We start from the raw sequence: 26,003 nt of genomic DNA on the forward strand, positions 1-26,003 counted from the left end.
ATGGTGACACTCCTGGGTGTCATTCCTCTACTACAGCAAGGCGACTATATGATCGCCCTCAACCTGAAGGATGCCTAATTCCACATTGCCATCTACCCTGCACATCGAAGGTTCCTCCGGTTTGTGGTCCGCATTGTCAGTTCAAAGTGCTGCCTTTTAGAGTAACCATAGCTCCCAGGGTGTTCACAAAGTGCCTTGTTGTGGTAGCTGCTCACCTCAGAAGGAGCGGTGTCCATGTCTTCCCTTACCTGGACGATTAGGTGATCAGGAGCGCAACGCAGTAGCAATGCCAAGCGCACACCCACCTCACAATATATCTCTTGCACAGCCTAGGCGTCGCCATCAATGCCACCAAGTCCAATTTCCAGCCCCTGCAAGTACAGCCCTTCCTCGAGCCATACATGACTCTCTAGTAGGGAAAGTGCACCCCAGCCCAGCAAGGGTACCAGCATTCCAAATGCTGCTACCTCTTTTTCAGCCGGATCGGCTTGACATTTTCAGGAGGGTCATGCACCCTCTAGGTGCACCTCCTAGGCATGAGGGCCCTTGCATTGCCTGAGGCCCACATGCCAGATTACACTTGAGTCTGTTGCAGGAGTGCCTGGCGTGACAATGGTCACAAGCAAAGGGTTTATGGGAGGATCTACTGATCTAGACTAGATGACTGCATCAGGGATATTGGGGAAAGGATAAGTGCTGAGAAAATGCATTGTTTGTAATATTAGGTAAATCGGTCCATCAAACCCGTGGAGTACAAGGGGGAAAGTGCCACAATTTCTGAGGCTGCACTAGAAAACTGTTGAGGTTTGTTAGCCTCAATCAAAATGAATCTGTAAGTCATTTTCTTCACTGTTAATGCCGCCGCTAAGCAGTCCATAGAAAGTTCTAATGGTGTGCATATCTAGTATCGATTACATAATGGATTTCAGCACCTTTTTCACGCACTGTTTATACTGCTGTATCCTAAATAACTACAGTCCCCAGCAGTGTGTAATTCAAATACAAATTGAAAGGGGACTGTATAGGATGAAACATATGCACATAAACAATGTGTTTGTTGCATGTGTTGCCTTAGATAAACATCCTCGTCGTACTACTCCCATCTAGTGTTGGGCTCAGACGTTTGCAAGTTGTTTTTCTTCATAGAAAGTCTTTCGAGTCAAAAAATCCACTGTGACTCTTCCTTTAGTTGGCAATGCGGATGAGCACTGACTCCATTTTAGATCTTTTTTCACGTCATCGGGTCCAGACATGTACTACCGGGGCTCTGAGTTTTGTCTAATTCCTGACACTACCGCTCAGGCCTACACAGTGCAATTCAAATCCGTTCATCGGGAAACCTTGGGCAACCGCACTCATCTCGACAACTTTTGCAGATCGACTCATCCATCAACTCCCAAAAGCAGGATTTTTGGCTCTGTACGAGATTTCATCCCCTCATCTTCAGCGACTTCTCTTCTAAAAATGCACTCAGGCAGGTGGAATGGATGCCTTTCCGAAGCTGTCCCCCGTGCCACTGCAATTATCCATGATCCGATCATCACGAAGTGTGCAACCTCTGCCTCTCTTTCAAACACAACAGCTCCATGTGTCCGGCCTGCCTCACCTTGTGCTTGAAGACAGGCCTCTGGTAACACAAAAGGAGATAGGCCCTCCAAAAGATGCTGTGGAAGGCCTCCGATGACACCCCCAACCTTTTCAGTGAAGAAGCTCAGCTTGATGTTGAAGAAGGTGAGGACCCTGTATCTATGAACTTTCCACCCCACAGCTGTCATCCAGTCTTCAGGTGGTATTTTTCTCCAACTTGGTTCAGGAGGGAGTAGAGCAAGGACGTCCCTCCATCGCTGACAAGTCTCTGGTTATCGAGCAAAGTCCTCTGCAAGGGTTGTGTGTATGCCCAGCACTGAAACATACACCAAGCCTCCGACAATGCCTCATACAGAGGCAGAGCACCACCCCCAAGGGGGTCAGGAATTAGGACATTCTACTGCCACACAGCTCCGAGGCTTCCACCACCTTTGGGCTCCAGACTGCATCCAACAAAGGCTTCGAAGTCTACACCACTTTCTGCATTTACACATCTATGCCGTTGAGCCACAAAAGCTTTCACTAGCCTTGAGGACCTTCGAAGCCAAAGACTTCGGTGCCGACACTGAGTCCAACCTCGACTCCAGGCCACTTTCTGCTCCAAGACCACCACTGGCATCAAAACTATCCTCTTCACTGAGAATTTCATCAATGGCAGGCTCTGACAACTCGGAAAAGGCAATCTTCTACAGACTCCAGGAGGAGCTGGATGCACTGCAAAAGTGGCCGTTCGTCCATCCCCACACGGAGATGTCAGCAAAGCTCCCATCTGACAACACAGCAACTGGATTTGGAGCTCCTTGCTGCTCCTAAACCCAATAGGTACAAGGACAGGGTGTAGGAAAGGGCACCTTTTTGACATGGTCATCCCCACTTTTTGCCTGCTATCTGATGCAATTTTGACAGAAGTGAACTTGGTTCCTGCTATCCAGGTCCCCAGTGCCAATTCCCTTTCCCTAAAACTGTACACTTGTTCCCCCAGTTGGCATAATGTAAGCACCCCCCTTTAAGTCCCTAGAAAATAATACCCCTGGTACCTATGGCAAGGAGGCTAAAGAGTGTCACTTAGGGCTGCAGCATGTATTATGCAACCGTAAGGGACCCCTCAGTACCATCATGCAAACTGCCATTTCAGGATGCATCCCATGGTGCAGAAAAAAGTGATGTGAAGTGAAGGCTGGGCACACCTTATCTATAAGTTTATATAACTCGATTACACCGTTCTAGTTATGCGTGCTGCTTAGGTTAGCACAATATCCATTTTGTGCTTATCTATAATACTAACAAAAACCAAGCGAAACCACTTGACCTAATGCGCACTGTTGCACTTCCCGCTGGAGTGCTACTGTTCAATTTATCAACATAAATCTTTCCAATTGTTAAATAACAGAACCATTACATAATCCAAACAATCATTACATAGTTTTTTTCATTGTTGTTTACTTGTTTCTTTTTCGAAAAGTAAATCACTTAATGACCAATTCTGAGTTTCATTGGATTAACTTTTTACATTCCTAGTTATGGCATTAACATTTTTTTTTTTTTTTTAAACCTTTATTCAAAAAATAAGGAGATACATGCGCAAGCCCACAACCATCATGGCCGGCCGCAAAGACAATCAATAGAAACAGGAGAACCGTAGGCCAATCTACAATCAGGATATTTCGAAGTACACCAGACGTGACTGTGGGGTGCGCAACACAGGATATGAGGTTTTCATTTTTAAATTTTAGAAGAAGAGAGGGGGCTGCAACAACAAGGACTTCACACCTTACATGAAAAGGACTCAAAAGATACAAGGGGGACGTACCCCATTTACAATCGGAGATAGGCTATGACTACAGCAACTATATAATCTGAGCAGCCGCAGCGGTAAGACTGGACAATAAGCAGTATTACAGAAAGCAACATTCCCAAGTATCACCCCAGAGAGCCCACCCCCAATACAGAGAAACAGAGGCTAGTTGAGATGCCAGAAAAAGAAAAAAGGTGCTAGGCCCAGAGACAGCCAACCCTACCAAAGAGGAAAGAACCCTCCCAAAGCCGGAAAAGAGCGATAGGGACCATAGAACAAAACAAACTAAAATAACAAACCCCCCGCACCCGCCACCCTGCACCCCTGTAATGGCTACGGCCTAACCCACTAACAGCGTGCCTGTCGCCCCGGAACTGCCCCACAGTAGGGAAAAAGTATAAAAAGTGGAGGAGGAGAGAAACAGACCCACACCCGGTGCCCCCCGCCGGCAGTGACCTCCCCAAGGCACAATCATCAGTAATCGAAGCAAACATTCGGCATTATCACGGGGAGGACATTCACCAATAAGAAACCCCCCCCCCCCACCCTGCCCCAGGCCCGGTGAGATTTTCGGTGCAGTCCCGGCAAAAGTGAACTGAGCTATACCAGGAAAGTAGAAGTCAACCCTATAGGCATCACAGGGAGATCGATCGCCAAAGTCACAACAAACGTAGTAAAAGGGAACGTCTCAGGTGGTCCATAGCAGTGGCAAGGAGCCAGAACAGCTCAAAGTCGAAATCAGCCCTGTCCAGTGCGAATCCGTTCCGGAGCACGTGCCAACCAAGCCACAGCCGACCAGAAGCAGACAAAGCGTCCATGGCAGTCCGAGGCACTGAAGATGGAACAAAGTCCGGACACAAAATGGCGGCCTCCGTTATACAGGGGGGTCGGGAAGAAGAAAAACGGTAGTCCCCTTCGACAGGACCCTGAGACTCGGCGTTGACGAACAGAACCTCTAGCGACGATACTCCATCGACTAGGAAACGTGAAAGTAAGATAAGGCACTGTAGCGGGTAAAGGAGAAGTGAGGCCGACTCCCGAAGGAGCGAAGTCGGGCCGCCGCTCGGGAACCTCAAGATGGCGAAGCAAATCGCTTGTCTGGACCTCAAACTGCTGTTCAGGTGTTGCAGCGTCAATGGCCGGTCGCAAGCAGACATCATCCAGCTTTGCCGCCAGGGAGACACATGTGACGGCAAGTTGTGAGCGGAGCGCCCTAATCGCTGCCATTACAGAACGCAATGAGTGTGCGGTATCCATCCCCTCCATCCCGGGGCCCAAAGGACGGAGGGGAACACAATCTCCAGCCCACATTGCCGGGCTCCGGACACACGTTTAAGCGATCTCAACAACAGGGGCGCCCGAACTGGCACGCTGAGCACAGTCACCGGCCGAGGGTGCAGCCCGTCCGCCCCCGGGCCAGGAAACGAGGGTCAGGCACACAGCCCCCAGCCACGGTGCAGGAGGATCGCAGCACGTCACGATGTCTCTCCCTCGGCACCTTCCATCAATGAAGTCGAAAGCGAAAGGAATTATCCAAATCCGGAAGACCGGCCACAATCTCGGTCCCACAGCCGATGTTGATCAGTTCCCACACGGACAGTGCAGAAATCGAGGTCCCGGCGGCGGCCCAGGAGTAGGCCAAAAATGGGACACGACAGAACTCCGTCGCCGAAGAAGTTAGAAAGTCCGGGATGGCACCGTTGGCATCAGGTAACCTTCATGCATCCAGGCGTAGGGCGTGGGTAGAGGATAAACAACAGGATAGACATGCCGCCGGCGGAGGACGGCGGAGCCGGGAGTTTATGCGGCCATCTTGGTTCGCGGCGTAGCTCCTCCCCCGGCATTAACATTTTTAAGCTTGCTTTCGACGCCCTATGCATTTCGGGCCCCTTGGCCCTTCCTCAGGGGCTGTATCTAGAAAAAATCTAAATAATTCATATTGTTTGTTGTGGTCCTTCAACAATGTAGATTATGCAGTCAAAGAATTTTAAACAGAATTAATCTGTGTACAACTATTTATATGCATGCCATTCTTATGAGTGAAATGACTGAAGTAAAGGAGTAAAAAGGTTAAAAGTAGAGGAAAGTGAATAACTTGCAACGTTGTATTTTAATGTGACTGATGAGAAAAGAAAGAAAACCTTATGCCATACATTATGCCCTCGGAACCCAAGGGGAAATGTGTACTATTTATTATTTTATTTATTTTAAGTATTTGTATAGCGCAACTGATACCTTGCAGGTTTCCTGGCGCTGGAGAATACTCTAACTGAGGAGAACAAAAGCGGGTAACAAGCGGGAGGAATTAGGGGAATAACCAGGTCTTGATCCGTTTCCAAAAGGGAAGGAGTTGTGAGATTTGGCGTATGTCGATGGGCAGACTGTTCCATAATTTAGCCGCTGCGACCCTAAATGATCTGCCCCCAGTTCTGGCTTTGTTGTATCTGGGCACTTTTACCAGACAGGCTGAGGACGATCACAGGGCTCTGGTAGGAGTGTACCACGAGAACAGAGCTTGCAGAGGTCTGGACCCGAGTCCGTGCAGAGCCTTAAAGACAATGCAGAGGGACTTGAAAGCCACACGCTGCTTCAAAGGTAGCCAGTGTAGCTCGGCTAAGGCCGCTGTGGCCGAAGATCTCCTCGTCCAGCCGAGAGCTAGCTTGGCAGCGGCTGACTGAATTCTTTGAAGCCGGTCTAGCAGCGTAACTGGAGACTCAAGTAACAAAGCGTTACAATAGTCGAGGCGACTAAGAATAGTGCACCTGACTATCAACGCCCGAGCTTGTGCAGGGAGGAGTGGCATAATTTTACGCAGGGAACGTAAAAGAGCTGAGCAGGTTCCCACTGTTTTGGCGACCTGGGTTTCCATACTCAGCTTGTTATTGAGCATGGCTCCCAGGTTGCGGACCGAGGTAACTGGCTGTGGTTTGTCCCTTGTTTCTGGAGGCCAAAAATCGCTCGGGAACTGGCGAGATATGTTGTTTCCAGCACAAAACAGAACCTCTGTTTTAGAGGAATTAAATTGTAAGGAGTTCTTGTGCAACCACCCAGCCGTCTCTCTTAGGCAGTCGTGGAAGGAAGTTAAGGGGATGGAGTCTTCTCCCTCCCAGGAAAGAATGAGCTGGGTGTCGTCAGCATAGTTGATCGTTTTTATCCTGAACGACTTGATTAACGTGATCAAAGGTTTAAGATACACGTTAAAAAGGATGGGACTGATGGAAGAGCCCTGGGGAACTCCCTGGGGCACGGGTGCAAATGCGGATTGGAATGGGGGAAGGGAAACAGCCTGTCTCCTGTCCCGCAGATAGGAATGAAACCATAGCAGAGCCGTGCCGTCCACACCTGCCTCACAGAGTCTCTCCAACAGCGTCCTACCCGTGTCACACACTCTAAACCAAATTAGTACCCTTGCACTCGTGTTACCAACCTCAACTCTATGTTAGCCTGAAGTCAATAGTACTTCACTGGGCGCGTTCTAGTATCTGAGCTGATTCTGAAATGCACAGAAAATACCACTAAGTTGTCACTTCTCGGTAACGTACTGATGTTTCTACGGAGGTGTTACAAACCAGTCGTACCTTAGTGTTTACGAGTTAATCTCAGTCAGTCGTGATGAGATTGTCGTGTTACATCTAGGGGCGCTTCGTCGGCTTGATCTTCGTGCTAAAAAATGCGGAGGACAAAGTTCAATAACTGCTCAGGAGAAGGATACGGGCTCTACCAACTAATGGTTAGCACTACCCTCTGATAAGCCTAAACTGCTTGCCCACACTACCACAAAAGAGCATTTAGTGTTATCATTTTGCCTCTGTAAACCAATAAGGGTTGCCTGGACTCTTTACACAGTGTACCTCGTTTTGGTCCTCTATATAAAGAGCCATCTTCCTACACAGAGGCACCAGCTCTCTGCACCACATTCTTTCTCTCCCATTTTTTCTATACTCACCAGTGGGGCTCCCATACTCTCTTACAGGGAAGGCAGCACTTAGGACGCTACAGACTCCTACAAGGCGCCATTTCTTCCCGGTTCCCACAGGTGGCCCATGAGAAGACTATGATATCTATTTCCCCCAGTGTACCCAGACCTGGACCATATTACTCTTTCAGAGCATCTTTCCCGAATGACACAGCGGCATACTATGAGATGATCCAACATGCGGCCACCTTCCACAAGTGGATATGAATGTCACCCACGAGGACAACTTACTTTTGGAAACGCTCCCTAAATCTGAGAGACTTCTTCCCAGGTCCGAGGCCTGCTCTGTCCCCCACAGCTCCGCTGTACTATGCTGTGCTTAGCCCCACTCTGGTAGGGGTCAATACTGCTCTCTACCACTTCTGGCACCCCTGCCCTGTGACAGCATTTTTATTTCTTGGTTGTAATCCTGCTCCGCGCTCTCCATTGTGTTGCTGTTGCTGTTATCCTTGCCCTGTGTTTTGACTGTTGAATTCCTTGCCCTGTATTTACATCACCTGTATTCTTGCCCCAGGTGGTACTGTGCCTCTGTTTAGTCCCCCGTATTGTGTTTTTCGCCCATCTCCCCTCTCAGCCCCCCTCACTGTTTTCCCACTGTTGCCCACCCCCGCCTCCCAGCTGATCCTCCCTCCCACTTCCCCTACTTATGGAGGCCGCGCAGCTGGCACGCCACTGGCGCGCCTAAGGCAAGCCCGTCTGCGCCCTTCTGTGCCGGGACCGCTGGCCCCCGCAAGCGCCACGGCACCTGCATCCGCTACGACTCCAGCGACCTCCATGCCCTCAACGTCGGATGATCACGCACCTGCTGCCTGGCCGCCCGAAGCGCACCCAAGGACCCTTCTCCTGCCGGAACTGCAGCTTCACCAGCATCCGGCCTGCCAACCCACCCACCAGGAAAGAACCCAACTACCTCAGATACATTCTCCTCAACACCCGCTCCGCTTGTAAACACACCGTGGAACTCTGGGACCTACTGGACTCCAACACCCCAGACGTTGCCTTCCTGACGGAGACCTGGCTGAACCCCACCTCGGCACCCGGTATCGCCATAGCCATCTCAGAAGGCTATAAGATCACCCGCAGGGATCGCACCAATGGAGCAGGAGGAGGAATCTCCATTGTCCACAGGAACACTCTCAAAGTTTCAACCAACACCGATGACATCCTCAGCACTGCTGAACATCTGCACTTCCAGATTCACACCGATCCCAACACCACCCTCAGAGGAACCCTCTTCTACAGACGCCCTGGACCCCAAGCACAGTTCAGCGACTCCATCACCGACCTAGTTAGCACACACGCCCTTGCCTCCACGGACTACATCCTCCTCGGGGACTTGAACTTTCCTCTCGAGAACAACAACACCAACTCCACCACCTTTATCGACAACCTCGCCAACCTCGAACTCAGACAACTCGTCACAACACCCACCCACTCCACCCACCACATGCTTGACCCCATCTTCTCCGCAAGCTCCCACGTCTCCTTCAAGCACACCACTGAGCTCCACTGGACCGATCACCGCTGCATCCACTTCACCTTCCGGAAACCCACAACGCACCACCCCACCCAATAGATGTCGTGCCGCTGCGGGAGCAAAGTCACCGAAGACCAGCTTTATTTATTATTTATTTATTTTGCTTATATAGCGCAACAGCTACCCAACAAAGGGTTTCCCGGCGCTGTGATTCAGTGATAGCTGACAGGACAACTGACTTAGATGTTGAATAGCCAGGTTTTCAAGGCTTTTCTGAATTTCATGTAGTTCACCTCAGCCTGTGGCATGGCATTCCACAGTGAGGGTCCAAGGAAGGTGAAGGATTTGCCACCCATGCGTGAAAGTTTTATTTTAGGGATAACAAAATTGTTTGCTGTTGCAGATCTTAGAGTCCTAGATGGATGGTAGCGGTGGACCAGATTTTGTAAATACTTGGGGGCTTTTTTTGTGAAGATCTTGTGCATGAAGCATAGGGACTTCAATTTAATCCTGTTCTCTATTTTCAGCCAGTGCAGCTCACGGATAAATTTGGTGGTGGATGAGAAAATAGGAATTTTACCTAACAGTCTCGCAGCTGCGTTCTGCACAGTTTGCAATCGGCGGATTGTAGCTTTATTTGCCCCCATATATAACACATTGGCATAATCAAGCCTTGATGTTATTAAGGCATTGATGACCTTTTTTTGTGTGTGTTCTGTAGCATCCAGCAAATTTTCTTTAGCCACTTTAGAATAGCGAAGCAAGTGGCCGATGTTTTAACCGCTTGCTGGTGCATATTCAACGAGTCATTCACAATAAAACCTAGATTACGGGCCTGTGTAGTTGGATTTGGGAGAGTACCCATTTCTGATGGCCAATGTTGGGGTCCCCAAAGTTCTTTGTTTTTCCCCAGGACAATTAACTCGGTTTTTTCACCGTTCAATTTCAGGAATTTTTTTTTTGCATCCACCCTGCAATTTTTCCCAATCCTAGATTTAATGTGGAGGGGTTATCACTTCCTGATGATGAAAGGGAGAAGAGAAGCTGCGAATCGTCAGCGTAAGAGAACATCAGCAAACCAGTCTCTTCAACTATTTTTGCAAGCGGACTCATGTACAAATTAAAAAGTAACGGGCTTAAAATCGAGCCTTGTGGAACTCCGTGTTTCCACCACCCTCGCCCGGAACCCACCCGCAGCCCTGACCGACCCCCGACACCGCCGCTCGCAACTTCAGACAGTGAATCAACGACTCCGCCAACACCCTCGCCCTGCTCAAGAAACCCTCCAACACCCACACCAGCAAGACAGCCAGCTGGTTCACCGAAGACCTCCAGGCCTCCAAGCGAACCTGCAGAAAACTAAAAACAAGCATTTGCAATTCAATAGGTCTCGCATTTATTAGAGTTCGAGCTATTGGCATTGTAAATCACAAAGCCATTTATGTATGTGTTGACCTAAAAAGGAGAAAAAAAGGCTAAAACGCAGCCAGACACGTCACTTTAATAGAGGAAACTGAGCAGACACACAGTAGAGCTGTAAGATAGGGGAACCATAAAGGAGGATAAGCTAAAGCATGGCATGCCGATATTGCTACAAAAGTATACAAATGGGAAAGAAATGCGGCATCTGCCTGCTTTTTTTCTATTTATTTACTCTTTTGTTTAGAAATTTAGCCCCATGTTCTTGGCTGCCCTTCCACCTTGCATGAAATGTTGTGTTTTCACCCTACGAGTTACAAATGAGAATAAATCTGCATATGCAGACTTGATGCTCAAGAGACTGTCTCCTTCAGCAATCAAAGCACAACAATCCAAGCACAATATAAAATAATGAAATAGTTAAAACCTTCTGTTTTGTACACGCTAAACTCCTCCACCCAGACAAACCAGCCAAAAAGCACGTCGAACACCTGAGTCGCTAATCGCCAGAGCAAGTTTTTGTTTTCTCTTTGGTTTTATCCTAATGTAAAATTAAATACAAAATACTTTAGAACCGGCGATATAAATGAATGCACTCGGAGCAACTGTTCAAGCGAAAGAGATTGTTATCTGGTGCTGTAGGCGGAAATAGTTTAGAGTCGTGTTTCTATTGTTGAAAGGTGAACTTCGAGGGAAGGACTGCAGCAGTGGACTTTCCTGCAGGGGAACGTAAAGTTACAATCAGCTGATTTTTTATTCCAAATCATGCTTTCCTTTCAAGTTGAAGATGAAAGAGGTGAAGGAGACATAAGTGCACTGTGACACATGGAATCTTGACTTGCTTCTCTTAGAAAGAGTCAGGATGTGTGGATGACAATATTTGCTTCCCGCATCTCTCACAGCTTCAAGCCAATTTACATACAGCGCCACAAAGCATTGCTTAAACATCAGATACAGTAGGCAGTGCTGTTTAAAGACCGGTACTTACGCATACAAGGACCCTGCAGAGCCTGAGCTACAGACTCTTGCGCGCTCAGTGAATGCCCCAGAAATATTAGATCATAAACAATAAAACTGAGCACTAAGTTAAGCAACACTTATCAACAGTCACAGCAGACCCAGTCAGCTGCGAATATTGAGTCTGTGACTCAGGCACCTCCTACTAACCACCCAACCTCGGCTGTGCATCTTGCCACAGACATACCTGCTTACGGAGCCGCGTTTGCTACAAAATTAAATAAACGGAAAAGAAATGCGCGGTTTGCAAACTTTTTTCCCTATTTATTTCCTTTTGTAGCAATCGCGCTACACTGCGTTTTAGCTTTAAACCTGTGAAGCTAAAGTGCGGCATGACGAATGCTACTAAAGCAAATAAATACCCCAAAAAGGCAGGCAGCCGACTTTACAGCTGCTAATAAAGTTAATACATATACAAAAAAGCTTTTCTTTGTAATTTTTTACAGTAAAGCACATTTTTTTTTAAATTACCTCCTCTGCTGCGTCACGGACAGCAAAAAAACACTGCTCCAAAAAAAGTTTGACTTGAGCCTTTATGAAGAGACATAAAGTGTATTTGCCCTCTGCAGTGACCTTGGCTTCAGGGTGTTAAACCGTAGTGAGTTCCAGCCTGGATGAGACTCAAACGGGAGAGCGGATGGTGTTTGTGAGTGAGGCAGTTGTGTTAGGCCCCTCTGGAGCTTAAGACACCAGGCCTCCCTGCTTTCCTGTATTATTTCTGCGGTAAATGAAAGGCATTGCTGCGCTAAATGATATCACTGAAAGGGTCCTTGTGGCGGCATACTGCACCCGCACAATGTTATCCAATTTCGCTGGTTTGAACACACACAAGCTGTCGGATCTACAAGTTAGAGAGATCACCTTTCTGCAGCACTGCCTCTTAAGTGTATGTACCTGAAGAATAGGGGGATCAAGTTGGGGATGGTCACAGAATCGAATCCGAGTAGGATGACTGACTTAACTTTTACGTATAAACAAAAGGAATCCTCCTTGAAATGACAGGGAAGTGTTCACCACAGTGGTATGGGAGCACTTAGTGTTTCTTAAAATACCCCTCACACACCAAAAGGCCCCTTGGTGTCATGCTTCATCATCAGGGTCTTCGCACCCCTCTAGCGGGATGCGACGTGCTGCGACCTACGACTACGCGGGATCACTTTTAGTTTTTTGACTATATGTGGTGCATGTGAGTGGGTATGTTTATTATGTGAGTGGTGGGATTTAAGTGAAGTAGTTAAAAAGTACCTGGCTCGTGGGTGTAGTAGAAAAAAAATGTATTCATGGCCCCGGGCTGGTACTATTAAAAGAAGTGAAGTACGAGGTGTGTGTTGTCGTGATTATGGACAACACCTCATGTGTGCGTCGACATGTTTCATGCAATTTGCATTTACTTGAGCTGAACCGCTGTAGGCACATAATAGCCTATATATACCCGCACATATTTATAGTTTTTTCTTCACTTTTGTAAATCACATTAATACATCTGTAAACCATTAGTGAAACGTGAGTAAGGTGGGGAAGTTGTGCCCCTGTCCTGAAGAAGGAGCTTTGCCTCCGAAACATGTCAACGCACACATGAGGTGTTGTCCATAATCACGACAACACACACCTCGCACTTCACTTCTTTTAATAGTACCAGCCCGGGGCCATGAATAAAAAAATTAATCGGCAATATACCGATTCACTCTTGAATAGCTGAAGTATACTAATACGGAGTTGGTGGTGGTGGTGTGAATGGAGGTGTTGGTGAGTGTCGGCAGGGGCTGAGAGGAAGATGGGAGGGGAAGAATGGGGTTTAAAACTACACATACAGCAATTAAAACAAGCATCAAAGCACAGAAATATTCGTACTTGCCTTGCCTTTCATCGGCCCAAGGGTCTGCTCTATGGATGCGCTGTCCCTAATAGTCCAAACAAAAGAGATGGCCATGAGAAACTTAGTCCAGTGTCTGTCCCGTGAAATATACAACAGAAATCCAGTAATTTCCGGTTGTTTAATGCCACTCAGCAGTACTTCACCATACATAGGAGCATACCGGGCGGAGGCGCAAGGCCCGGTTTTTCTAGACAAAAAAAAATGTTTTCTTTTACCTGTGTTCCGTCTGAAATTCCCTCTTAATCAATGACGCCACAATGAAAATAGCATCCCCCTATTTGTTTTCAAAATCTCCCACTTGTAAAATATTGGCAGGTATGTGTCGCTCCAACCTGCTTTCATTAGCTCACTTTGCCTCCTACGTTTGTTTTGCTCAATATAAAAACTAGACTAATATTATAATATATGCAGTTTTTATAAATCCGTCGCCAACACTTTCAAGTACCCCATCAAGGCTGTGTTAGTAATACTAAAAGTAGAGAGAAAGTGCAAATATCCGCCCACAGCCCCGGTCTACATTCGAATCTCATGTCCCATCCAAGTCAGTCGGCGTGCACACAGCATGCAAACGGGCTCCCACTCAGCCCATTGCTGTTCTCCTCCACACAATAAGGCAAGCAGTGTCTCAGTGAGGGTGGTAAGAAGGTATCAGTAGTGGTCACAAACAACTGGAGGATAGTCAAATCTGTTGGTCTCCTTCCCCAATATGACAGGGCCCAGTAGGATGAGATGCTGGAGTTAGTTAAGCATCTATCAGAAGAAGTCAAGAAGATAGAGGATGAAATTGTAGCAAAGGGGAGGACTATTTGACACCTGTTCCCTCATTTGGTACCATGCCTTGCTCCGCATTTCAAGCTTCAAGTCTGATTACCCACATCTGCTCAACCTTCACTTTCATAGAAAACACCTCTTCTACCCACAGGTTAATCAGATGTTGGAGAAAATCAAGAGGGACACTGCTACCATGAAAGCCATGGGTGCCCTTCAGACTTCGTCACCCATGGGGTACTTTCATAGGCATCTATGCAGGACAGACTCCTAAGCCACTTCACCAGACTCCCCCCCCCCCCCCCTCATGCCCAAAGCAGCAGCAGTCATACCACTAGCAGGCAGCACAGGGGTAACACCAGGAGTGCCTACAGGGACAGCAGCTGGAACCGAAGCAAATGAGGTTCTGTTAAAGATGCCTCCACCTCCAAACATTGACTCTTCCCCTCCCCCTCCCCTGATCACACAACAGCTGTGAAGGGGAGACTCCAGCATTTCCTCACATGCTGGTAAGAAATAACAAGCAACAAGTGGGTGTTAGCGGTGGTTCACCATGGGTACTGCCTACAATTTCTCACATCCTCCTCCAAATATCCCACCTCGCACTCCTACCCTCTGCAATGACCATCTTATTCATCTGCAGGAAGAGGTGCAGGTGCTCCTCTAGAAAGGGGCCATAGAGCCAGTGGCCCCTCCTGCCACAAGCGAGACAAGGGGGCCTATTCGCTTTACTTCCTAGAATCCATTCCACAAGTTACCATCAGTGAGGATGCCTCTCAAGCTGGTTATGGGGCGGCGGGTGCATCCAGAACACAAGCCTTCTTTCCCCTCATCCAGTGCAAGGTAGTTCAGATCAAAACACAGTATGACCGCCATGCACTACCTCCAGAAACTGAGCATGCACTTGCTCCCCCTCTTTTTACTAGCACAAAATATGTGGCAGCGGACACCTCAACATTGCATTCACCTCATAGCCGAGTACCTTCCTTGGGTGGACAACAATCTGTCCGACCTGTTAAGCAGGATACATCAACGGGTCCACAAGTGGGAACTCGCCCTGCAGGTCTTGCTCCATTATTTCCAGTGTTGGGGTCAAACCACTCCTAAACCTGTTTGGCACTTCCAAAAATACAATTTGCCCCAACTTCTCCTCCCGATACCCACAGTCCATGGGTAGTTCACTGTGGATAAACTGGTTGGGTATCATTGCTTATGCTTTTACCCCTCTCACACTCCTTTCACTCGTGGTTCAGAAAATGCAGCTAACCTCTTAGACTCTCATCCTGGTAGCGCCCACCTGGGCCACACATCCGTGGTACACAGCACTACTCGAGATGTCAATCAGCGCCCATGAGAAGCTACACAACTGGTCGGACCTCTTCACCAAGCGCCTTGCCAAATCAGACACCCGGATCCCAGACGGTAATTGTGGATCAGTTCTGTTTTTGCCATGTGGGTTTCCTCAGGACTCCTTCCTTAGCCTTACACTATTCAACCTGTACGTCTCCCCACTGGCTTAACCTATAAGGTATTTTGGGCTACAGGCTCTTTCTTATGCCGATTACACTCAAATAATTGTGTCAATCACTAAGGATACGGAGGCTATTGCCACCAACTTTAAAAACTGCATGCAGGCAGTAGCCATCTGAATGGGTAAAAAACGACCTTGGACTTAATGGAGACAATCAAGCAATCATACAGTACTTGTAAAGTGGGCCTTGCCACCTGTGAGGGTATCCAGGCACCGGACAGCGTGTTTCAGTAGAAGAGCCAGGTTTTGAACTTCTTCCTGAAGTCTGTCAGTGAGGGTGCTGTTTGGAGGTATAGAGAAAGGGCGTTTCAGGGCTTGGCTGCTTGGTGAGAGAAGCAGTATCCTCTGGTGCGGCAGGTGTGCGGTGTCTGTGCTAGGGCGAGGTGAGCAGAGGTTTCTGGAAGGTTGGTAAAGTTCCAGCGGTGGTTCATGTATGCAGGTCCTTGGTCATGAAGGGCTTTGTAAGCGTGGGTCAGGAGTTTGAAACGGCATCTTTCCTGGATGGGGAGTGAGAAGCTGGCTTAGTATATGGTGAACACTTATGTAAGTGGGCACCCTGCATCAATCCAGGCGACCCTTATGGTGATTTTAGTGGTCTTAGACAACCTTGGAAAGCCCTCTAAGTGGTAGCTGTGGAGAGCAGCCTTCAGGCTTAGTCCAGAAGGAGTGTAAAGCTGCTTGTTTTACCAGAACATAATCCTGCATACAAGGCATTGCCGACGTCCAAATGGATGGTGATGAGGGCCTGCATCTCTGTTTTTCTGGTGCTGATGGGGAGTCATTTGAAGATTCATCAGAGCATATGGAGAGTGTGGAAGCAGGCTGAGGAGATGGCGTTGACCTGTCATTTCATGTAGAGTTCACTGTCCAGAATGATACTGCGGTTGCGGACGAAGTCTTCTGGTGTAGGGGTGGGTCTGAGTTCCGATGGCCTCCAGGAGTCGTTCGAGTGGGCAGTGCGGCTGCCGAAAATCAGCACAGACATGACTGAGGTACTCCACCATCCATATGAACCAATTTTTGGAGGCCAAATATGTTTGGTACATTTCCCACTCTTACAGATTCAGCCAAGAACCTTGAAGTACTGCTAGACAAAAACCTGTCATTTGACCTTCAGTTCAGTCGGAAGGTCTAGACCTGTTTTTGGGTGATTAGGACTCTTAGGAAGGTGTTCCCTTACATCCCCTTTTCGGCACGCAAGCAAGAGGCTTTGGCACTGATCGCATCTAGCTTGGATTATTGTATTGCTCTTTGCCAGGATAACAAGACTGCAATAGACAAATTACCACTGGATCAAAATGCGCCGGCTAGACTGATACTTAATGTTCCTAAATATAAATCAGTCTCTGCAGAGATTTTGAAGCTCCATTGACTACCTGTGGACAAATGTATTATTTTTAAAGCTTTCTGCATCGTTCACAAAGCAATGCATAACATCGGGCCTGGAGGAACTAAAGCTTTCAAAGGTATAGTCCCTCCAGACAGCTTCGATTTTCAAGTTAAAATCTTTTAATTGTCTCTAAATGCCAAAAGGCAAGGAAGGCAGGCAGTCTTCTCCCTGGTCGCGTCCAATCTATGGCTCTCCGGTCCTCGTTCCATGTCTAGCCTTCAGTCTCATACCCCATTCCATAAGGCCTAAAAACTTGGCTTTTTACTCTTTAATGGATGTCCCTGGGTCTTGATATCACAGAATTTCTCTGCCTGCTTTCTTCTCTTTCTTTAGGATTAACATTAATAGCGCGTTTGGGCATTTATTTGCGCTTTATAAATATTTTTCATTTCATTTGCAGAGAATGTGTAGCCAAAGAAACGCATGCTACAAACAGAAAATGTTACTTACCCTGTAATCATCTGTTAAGTAATGTGTAGTGCTGTAGAGTCGCATGTGCCCACCCTCCTCCCTGAAAGCGTGCGGCTCTGATTTCAGATGTTGTTTTTTCTGTTCTTACCTTCTAATTTTCTTTGCAAATGCATGTTTCACCATACTTTGTTACCTCTCAATACTGCTTTCACCCGCTGTGCAACAATCTAACATGGAGTCTATGCCTATGCGCATTGTCAACTAAGGATTCACAGGACACCTTGTGGCTCAAAAGACTATCTTTGAAAAAACCAACTTGCAAAAAAACTTCTGAGTACAACACTAGATGGCAGGAGTATGCAGAGCATGCAAATCTACAGCTCAGCCCACTTCGAACACATGTTTACAGAATAATAAGTGTGTGACCTCTGACCCTCTGGGCCGGTCACTCCACGCACCGCGCTCGCTCCTCCTGTGTGAGCCCAGGCTGCCTCCGAGTGCCGCCGCTGCCCGCAGCTGTGCCCCTGGTTCCCGCCGAGGGCCGCCACTGCCTGCAGCTGTGCTCCTGACCGCTGCTGCTTGCGCTACCTTGCTGCTTGCGCTACCTTGCTCTGCAATCCTCCGTTTTTCGTTCCGACTTGTGCGCTGATTGTGCCTGTATTTTATTTTTTGTCTCTCTGTGATTGTATCCCCTCCCTGTGGCATATAGTCTCATTTGTTCGCCGCCTTGTCCCCTGTTGCCCCTGTTGTGCTCAGCCCCAGCCGCGTTTTCCCGCCCCTCCCCGCTCCACGCCGCTGCCCCCCTGCGGCCCCGCCCCCTTCCCTTGGACGCCCTTCCCATTCACCGCCCCGCTCCCGCCTCCCAGCTGCTCCTCCCTCGCTCCTTCCCCCACACTCTCCACTTATGGCAGAATGGCAAACATGCAGCGTTGACGCGCAGCGGACGCGCCGATTGTGCGCCGAAGGCGCGCCAAAGGTAAGCCAGTCTGCGCCCGTCCGCGCCCAGCGCCAGGACCCCAGGCCCCCGCAGACACCAGCCCATCCGCCGGACCTACGACGCCACCGAACTCTACGCACTCAATAGCGGCCGAACCCCCGGATGCTACCGAGCCACTTCAAGACGCACCCACGGACCCTTCAGCTGCCACTCCTGCAAATTCACCTGCAACCGGACCTGCACTACACCAGCACCCAACAAGCCGAACACCAGCAGCAACCACCTGAAGTGCGTCCTGCTCAACACCCGCTCCGTCCACAGACACGCCGTCGAGCTCTGGAACCTCCTCGACATACCATCATCAGACGTCGCCTTCCTCACGGAAACATGGATGAACGCCTCCTCAGCGCCTGACATCGCCATAGCCATCCCGGACGGATACAAGATCTCCCGGAGGGACCGCACCAACCAGACAGGAGGAGGCATCGCCAAGAACCGCACCGCCAAGAAAACGGCTTTCAAAAACCGACTGGATAACAACGCACACAACTGCAAGGAACTCTTCAACATCGTGAAAGAGGTCTCCAACCCCAACGCCGGAAACAACGACATCACCCCTTCGCAAGACCTCTGCAACTCCCTCGCCTCCTACTTCCACAACAAGATCGCGGACATACACAACAGCTTCAGCACCCATCCGACCCACGCCACGACCACAGCAACGCCGCCCACCACCACCCTCCGAGCCTGGACCCCGATCAGCACCGAAGACACCGTCCGCATGATGAACTCCGTCCACTCCGGATCTCCGACCGACCCCTGCCCTCACCACGTCTTCAACAAAGCCGACGCTGTCATCGCACCCCACCTGCAGGACATCATCAACACCTCATTCGACACCGCCACCTTCCCCGAGAGCTGGAAGCACGCCGAACTCAGCGCTCTACTCAAGAAACCTACGGCAGACCCCACCGGACTCAAGAATTACCGCCCCATCTCTCTACTCCCGTTTCCAGCCAAAGTCATCGAGAAGACCGTCAACAAACAGCTGGCCGCCTTCCTCGAGACGAATGGATCCCTCGACCCCTCGCAGTCCGGATTTCGGGCCAACCACAGCACCGAGACCGCCCTCATCGCCGCCACCGACGACATCCGAGCCCTGATGGACAACGGAGAAACAGCGGCCCTCATCCTCCTAGACCTCTCCGCGGCTTTCGACACGGTCTGCCACCGCACCCTAGTGCAGCGCCTCTGCATCGTCGGAATCCAGGAGAAGGCACTGGAATGGATCGTCTCCTTCCTCGACGGAAGAACACAGAGAGTCCGCCTACCACCGTACAAGTCAGAGGCCACCGAAGTCATCTGCGGCGTCCCTCAAGGATCCTCGCTGAGCCCTACACTCTTCAACGTCTACATGAGCCCCCTCGCGGCCATCGCACGCCAACACAACCTCAACATAATCTCCTACGCCGACGACACCCAGTTGATCCTCTCCCTGACCAACGACCCCGCCGCCGCCAGAGCCAACCTGCACGAAGGGATGAAAGAGGTAGCCGAGTGGATGACGACGAGCCGCCTGAAACTGAACTCAGACAAGACGGAGGTCCTCATCCTGGGCTCCTCGCCCTCCGCCTGGGATGACTCCTGGTGGCCCCCCGCCCTGGGCACCGCACCCAAACCGACGAACCACGCACGCAACCTGGGCTTCATCCTGGACTCCTCCCTCTCCATGACCAGGCAAGTCAACGCCGTCTCCTCGTCGTGCTTCAACATCCTGCGCATGCTTCGGAAGATCTTCTGGTGGATCCCCACGGAGACCAGGAAGACCGTCACCCAGGCCCTCGTCACCAGCCGACTGGACTACGGCAACGCACTCTACGCCGGAACCACCGCCAAGCTCCAGAAGAGACTCCAGCGGATCCAGAACGCCTCAGCCAGACTCATCCTCGTCATCCCACGGAACAGCCACATCTCCGGACACCTGAGAGACCTGCACTGGCTCCCCGTCCACAAAAGAATCACCTTCCGGCTCCTCACCCACGCACACAAAGCCCTTCACGATCAAGGCCCGAGCTACCTCAACAACCGAATCAAGTTCTACGCTCCCAAACGCCACCTCCGATCTGCCAGCCACGCCCTCGCCGCCGTCCCACGCATCCGTAGAGCCACAACAGGAGGAAGGTCCTTCTCCTACCTGGCCGCCAAGACCTGGAACTCCCTTCCGGCCGACCTGCGCCTGACCCAAGACCACCTCTCCTTCAGGAAGAAGCTCAAGACCTGGCTGTTCGAGCGGTAACGGCACCCCCCCCTAAGCGCCTTGAGACCCTATGGGTAGGTAGTGCGCTCTATAAATGTCTTTGATTGATTGATTGATCATCCACAGGAACACCATCCGCCTCACGACCAACACCGACGACACCCTCACAACCGCCGAACACCTGCACTTCCAGATCCACACCGACCCCAAGACCACCCTCAGAGGCACCCTCATCTACAGACCCCCGGGACCTCGCACACAATTCAGCGAAGACATCGCCGATTTCATCAGTCCGCACGCCTCCCCTCCGCTAACTACATCCTCCTCGGGGACCTCAACTTCCACCTGGAGAACAACAACGACCGCAACACCACCACCCTGCTGGACATCCTCGCCAACCTCGGTCTCAAGCAGCTGGTGACCACCCCCACCCACTACGCCAGACACACACTCGACGCCGTCTTCTCATCCATCAAGGACATCGTCTTCAGCCACGCCACCGGACTCCACTGGACGGACCACAGCTGCGTCCACTTCAGCTTCAGAAGAACCACGACCCACCACCACCAGCAACAGGTAGCACGCAGAAGCTGGAACAAGATCACAGTCGACCAGCTCGCCACATCCCTGAGCCAGCACCCACCCACCAGCTCAGCGAACCCTAGCCAGGCCGCCAACAACCTCACGAAGTGGATCAGCAACTGCGCAGACGACCTCGCCCCACTGAGGACCCCACCCAGCGGACCCGGCAGCAAGAAAGCATCCTGGTTCACCGACGAACTCAAGAGCTCCAAGAACAACTGCCGAGCCCTCGAGAAAGCATGGCGCAAAGACCCGACTCCAGACAACATGACCACCCTCAAGCTTGCCACCCGCAATCACCACCAATTGATCCGCGCCACCAAGAAAACTGCATTCAAGGCACGACTGGACAACATCGCACACAACAGCAAGGAACTCTTCAACATCGTCAAAGAGCTCTCCAACCCAATCAACGACATCACCCCATCTCAAGACCTCTGCAACTCCCTCTCCTCCTACTTCCACAACAAGATCGCAGACATACACTACAGCTTCAACACACAACCGACGCACCCCATGACCGCACCAACGCCCCCCACCACCACCGAAGACACCATCCGTACGATGAACTCCATCCACTCCGGATCTCCAACCGACCCCTGCCCTCACCACGTCTTCAATAAAGCCGACGCTGTCATCGCACCCCACCTGCGGGACATCATCAACACCTCCTTTGACACCGCCACCTTCCCGGAGAGCTGGAAGCACGCCGAACTCAGCACTCTACTGAAGAAACCATCAGCGGACCCCACCGACCTCAAAAACTACCGTCCCATCTCGCTCCTCCCGTTCCCGGCCAAAGTCATCGAGAAGACCGTCAACAAGCAGCTGGCCACTTTCCTCGAGACGAACGGATCCCTCGACCTCTCGCAGTCTGGCTTCCGGGCCAACCACAGCACCGAGACCGCCCTCATCGCAGCCACGGATGACATCCGAGCCCTGCTGGACAACGGGGAAACAGCGGCCCTCATCCTCCTAGACCTCTCTGCGGCGTTCGACACCGTCTGCCACCGCACCCTAGTGCAGCGCCTCAGCAACGTCGGAATCCAGGAGAAGGCACTAGAATGGATCATCTCTTTCCTCGCCGGAAGGACACAGAGAGTCCGCCTACCCCCGTTCAGATCAGAAGCCACCAAAGTCATCTGCGGCGTTCCTCAAGGCTCCTCGCTCAGCCCCACCCTCTTCAATGTCTACATGAGCCCCCTTGCGGCCATCGCCCGCCAACACAACCTCAACATCATCTCCTACGCCGACGACACCCAGCTGATCCTCTCCCTCACCAACGACCCCGCCGCCGCCTGAAACTGAACTCAGACAAGACGGAAGTTCTCATCCTGGGCTCCTCGCCCTCCGCCTGGGATGACCCCTGGTGGCCCCCCGCCCTGGGCAGCGCACCCAAACCAACAGACCACGCACGCAACCTGGGCTTCATCCTGGACTCCTCCCTCTCCATGACCAGACAAGTCAACGCCGTCTCCTCGTCCTGCTTCAACTTCCTACGCATGCTACGTAAGATCTTCCAGTGGATCCCCACCAAGACCAGGAAGACGGTCACCCAGGCCCTCGTCACCAGCCGACTGGACTACGGCAACGCCCTCTACGCCGGAACCACCGCCAAGCTCCAGAAGAGACTCCAGCGGATCCAGAACGCCTCAGCAAGACTCATCCTCGACATCCCCCGACACAGCCACATCTCCAAACACCTGAAAGACCTGCACTGGCTCCCGGTCAACAAGAGAATCACCTTCCGTCTCCTCACCCACGCACACAAAGCCCTGCACAACCAAGGCCCTAGATACCTCAACAGCCGACTCAACTTCTACACTCCCACTCGCCAGCTTCGATCGACCAGCCTTGCCCTCGCCGCCGTCCCCCGCATCCGAAGAGCCACCACAGGAGGAAGAGCCTTCTCCTACCTGGCCGCCAAGACTTGGAACTCCCTCCCGACCCACCTCCGCCTGACCCAAAACCACCTCGCCTTCAGGAAGCAGCTCAAGACCTGGCTGTTCGAGCAGTAGCGGACCCCCCTCCCCCAAGCGCCTTGAGACACTCCGGGTGAGTAGTGCGCTATATAAATGTCATTGATTGATTGATTGATTTGCGTAAATTTGAGCATTGCTTTATTTTTTGTTGTTTTGCATTGTATCCTTGCTCTAGAGGTTGACCGGTACATTGTAACTAAACAAATTAAAGTAGCCTATCCTTAAATGGTCTGAACCTTTAGTGAACCTTTTCTGCACTAATGCACATTCAGCCATCTACTGTGCGTACGATGAGAACTAAGCAGATACCACCCTGATTTGTAGAAGCGATTAATAGAAGAATCCAGGGGAATTGCAGCGGTTTTTCTTAAGGAAATAGGGTAGTTCATGTATGGGCGAGTTTTGGGGAATATGGTGGCATTTGGTGTGCTGTTGTTGCCTGATGCTGCTGTTGTGTTCTTTAAGTTATTACATCCTTATCAATATCCAATTCTTTCTCCATTTAGTGATACTGCCTCATATAGGAAGCGCCACCTATGCCACGCGAAACAAGATGTCGGTGCTGGCGGCTAACAACCTATTGGCCGGTCTGAAAGGAGAGGAGATGCCGAGTGAGCTCAAGCTGTGATCCGAAGACGAGACTAGCTTTGGGTGTGCCCTGTTAACGTCAACCAAACTTTATCCAGCTTACCTACTAATGTTCACTTGAGGATAGATGCGTTTACTGAAACACTGCAACAACCCAGCACACCAATGGAGAGGGATTGGGGGCTTTCTTGTTGATAATATTTCAAAACTAATGGGATAATAATTTAAGGCCGTCTAAAAATGAAGATCTGCAGATGTGTACGCAGTGTGCCCGACAGGAGCGTTCATCCTTCACATGCAGTAGTTCCTTTTACGTTGTTATAGACGGTGCACAGAAAATGGCAACATGTATTTCTATGTTTTTTAATCCGAGTTATGGGGGGGCGTTAGGGGGGCACTTTGACTTTTCAAAAGTTTCTTTTGGAGCTGCCATTTCCCTTTGTCAACAGTATTATTTCACCCCACCCAATCCCGCCAAAAACATCTGTACTTTTTACGTTGTTTGAAACAATGCTGTTTTCCGTCATTGCTGGTGGTGTATCGCAGCCTTGAACTAAAGTTCCTCACAGAGCCTATAAATTCCACTGGCAACTCAGGAAAGCTGGGTTTAAAGTGAATTCCTCCTTAAAAAGTGGAACAGAAAATGTTCACAGGCCCCCATCTGCCTAAGCCGGACTTCCGGCTCCTTACTTCCTGTTCCACAGCATCCTTTCAATCCAATTACACCACCATAGCTGTTAATGCAAGTAAAGAAATCACTTTTCTCTGCTGAACATATCTGGTGGGTTTGAGCGCTTCCTTGGGTTAAAAAAACGCACAAAATAAACTGTATATAGAAGTCCTGCCTCATGTTATGAACGCAGCTGTGCTGTCTAGATTAGTTTGAGCGTTAGTCACCAAGGTAGAGCGAGGGAGGTCTTGCTGGTAGGATGTTTGACTGACCCGCAGGCAAGATTTTGTTGAGGACACCAACAAACTGGGAAAACTGGCAGTGTCTTTTGTCACAACCAAAAAGGCTGGAAAGTGAAGGTAATTCTAACGAATGAAAGACTGTAGCCAGAAAAGGGAGTTGCACACAGATTAAGACAATACTGCCACCAAGCAGACTGAATGAGCCCCCCATATTCATTCACATTTTGGCAGGTGCTTCCTAGTAGATCCCTGACAATAAATGTGTTGCGCTGCGAACGTGACTATTTTTTTCTCTGGTGTACAAACAAAATAGCCACAAACTATTACAGAATGTGATGAGTGTTAATTAAATTTTGTACATTTGTTTGAGTGTATTGATACTGAGAGGAGGAGTTACTAACAAGAAGCACTATTAGAGGCTGGCTGATGGAAGCAACCAATGGTGCGTAATACACTTGACCGGATGAATGTATTAACTACTGTTGACTATTAATTGAACTTGGTACTGACACTAAACAGTTTTAAAAATAAAAGTATTTGTCACTAGTTCAAAAATTGTATTAATAAAGTTGACTTCATATTTTTTCTTCTGATTTCTTGTTTAACAAATACAGACTTTTTTTCAAGGCAGTGTAATGCAGAGGGAATTGAGGTACTTGTTTATTGGTTTCATTCCGGACATGAGGTTTTAGTACTGGAATGCAAAAGCAAGTGTCTAATTTTCTGTGAATCACACCCTTTTAGAGCTTAATGTCATTTTTTAGAGTTCGCCTCTTGATTAGCTTGATAGTAGTGGGGGTAGCAGTTGTGAGACCAGCAATTAGTTGAAGTTAATGCCATTTCACTAGTTAGGTAAAAGGAAATTTCTCTCAAGTAACCTAAGATAACCGCCTGACATGCAGAAGAAGCCCATAGGTCCACATTCAGATTAATTGAACCCAGTTGCATTGCCTCTAGCCCGGGAAACCGTTTTTACTTCGTATTACATTAACCACGCATTGTTTACATCGTAAAGACTGTTGGCATGCAAGTCTGTACAACACAAGACAAAACCACGCATTTGACGGCAATTCAAAAATGGGAAACAACAAACAAACTGGGAAAACTGGCAGTGCCTTTTGTCACAACCAAAGGCTGGAAAGTGAAGGTAATTCTAACGAATGAAAGACTGTAGCCAGAAAAGGGAGTTGCACACAGATTAAGACAATACTGCCACCAAGCAGACTGAATGAACCCCCCATAATCATTCACATTTTGGCAGGTGCTTCCTATTAGATCCCTGACAATAAATGTGTTGCGCTGTGAACGTGTTAGGGTTTGTGCACAGCAAAGAGCATGTCCCCTCTCATTGCACTAGTGGTCTCTGTAATAGTTCTCTTTAACCCCTTGCATGCTGATGACGAAGCGGTTCCGTCATCAGCTACGGGTGAGCTGTGCTGATGACGGACCGTTCCGTCATGACTCCGCCCGCGCAAGGCGGAGTCAGCATGGGCGGGGA

General features: G+C 49.7%; 1 protein-coding gene across 1 annotated transcript in view; it reads left to right on the plus strand.

Moving 5' to 3' along the window:
- The window catches only part of LOC147671309 (glyoxylate reductase/hydroxypyruvate reductase-like), a 130,685-nt gene extending 105,595 nt beyond the window's left edge, over positions 1 to 25,090 (plus strand). The window contains exon 9 of the mRNA XM_086948085.1: positions 23,512 to 25,090. Coding sequence (XP_086804211.1) covers positions 23,512 to 23,633 — 122 coding nt within the window. The 3' untranslated portion in view covers positions 23,634 to 25,090. The remainder of the gene's footprint in view (positions 1 to 23,511) is intronic.
- Positions 25,091 to 26,003: the final 913 nt, after the last annotated feature.

This window comes from Lissotriton vulgaris, unplaced genomic scaffold (assembly GCF_964263255.1).
Source record: "Lissotriton vulgaris unplaced genomic scaffold, aLisVul1.2 SCAFFOLD_2606, whole genome shotgun sequence".
Lineage (NCBI taxonomy): Eukaryota > Metazoa > Chordata > Amphibia > Caudata > Salamandridae > Lissotriton > Lissotriton vulgaris.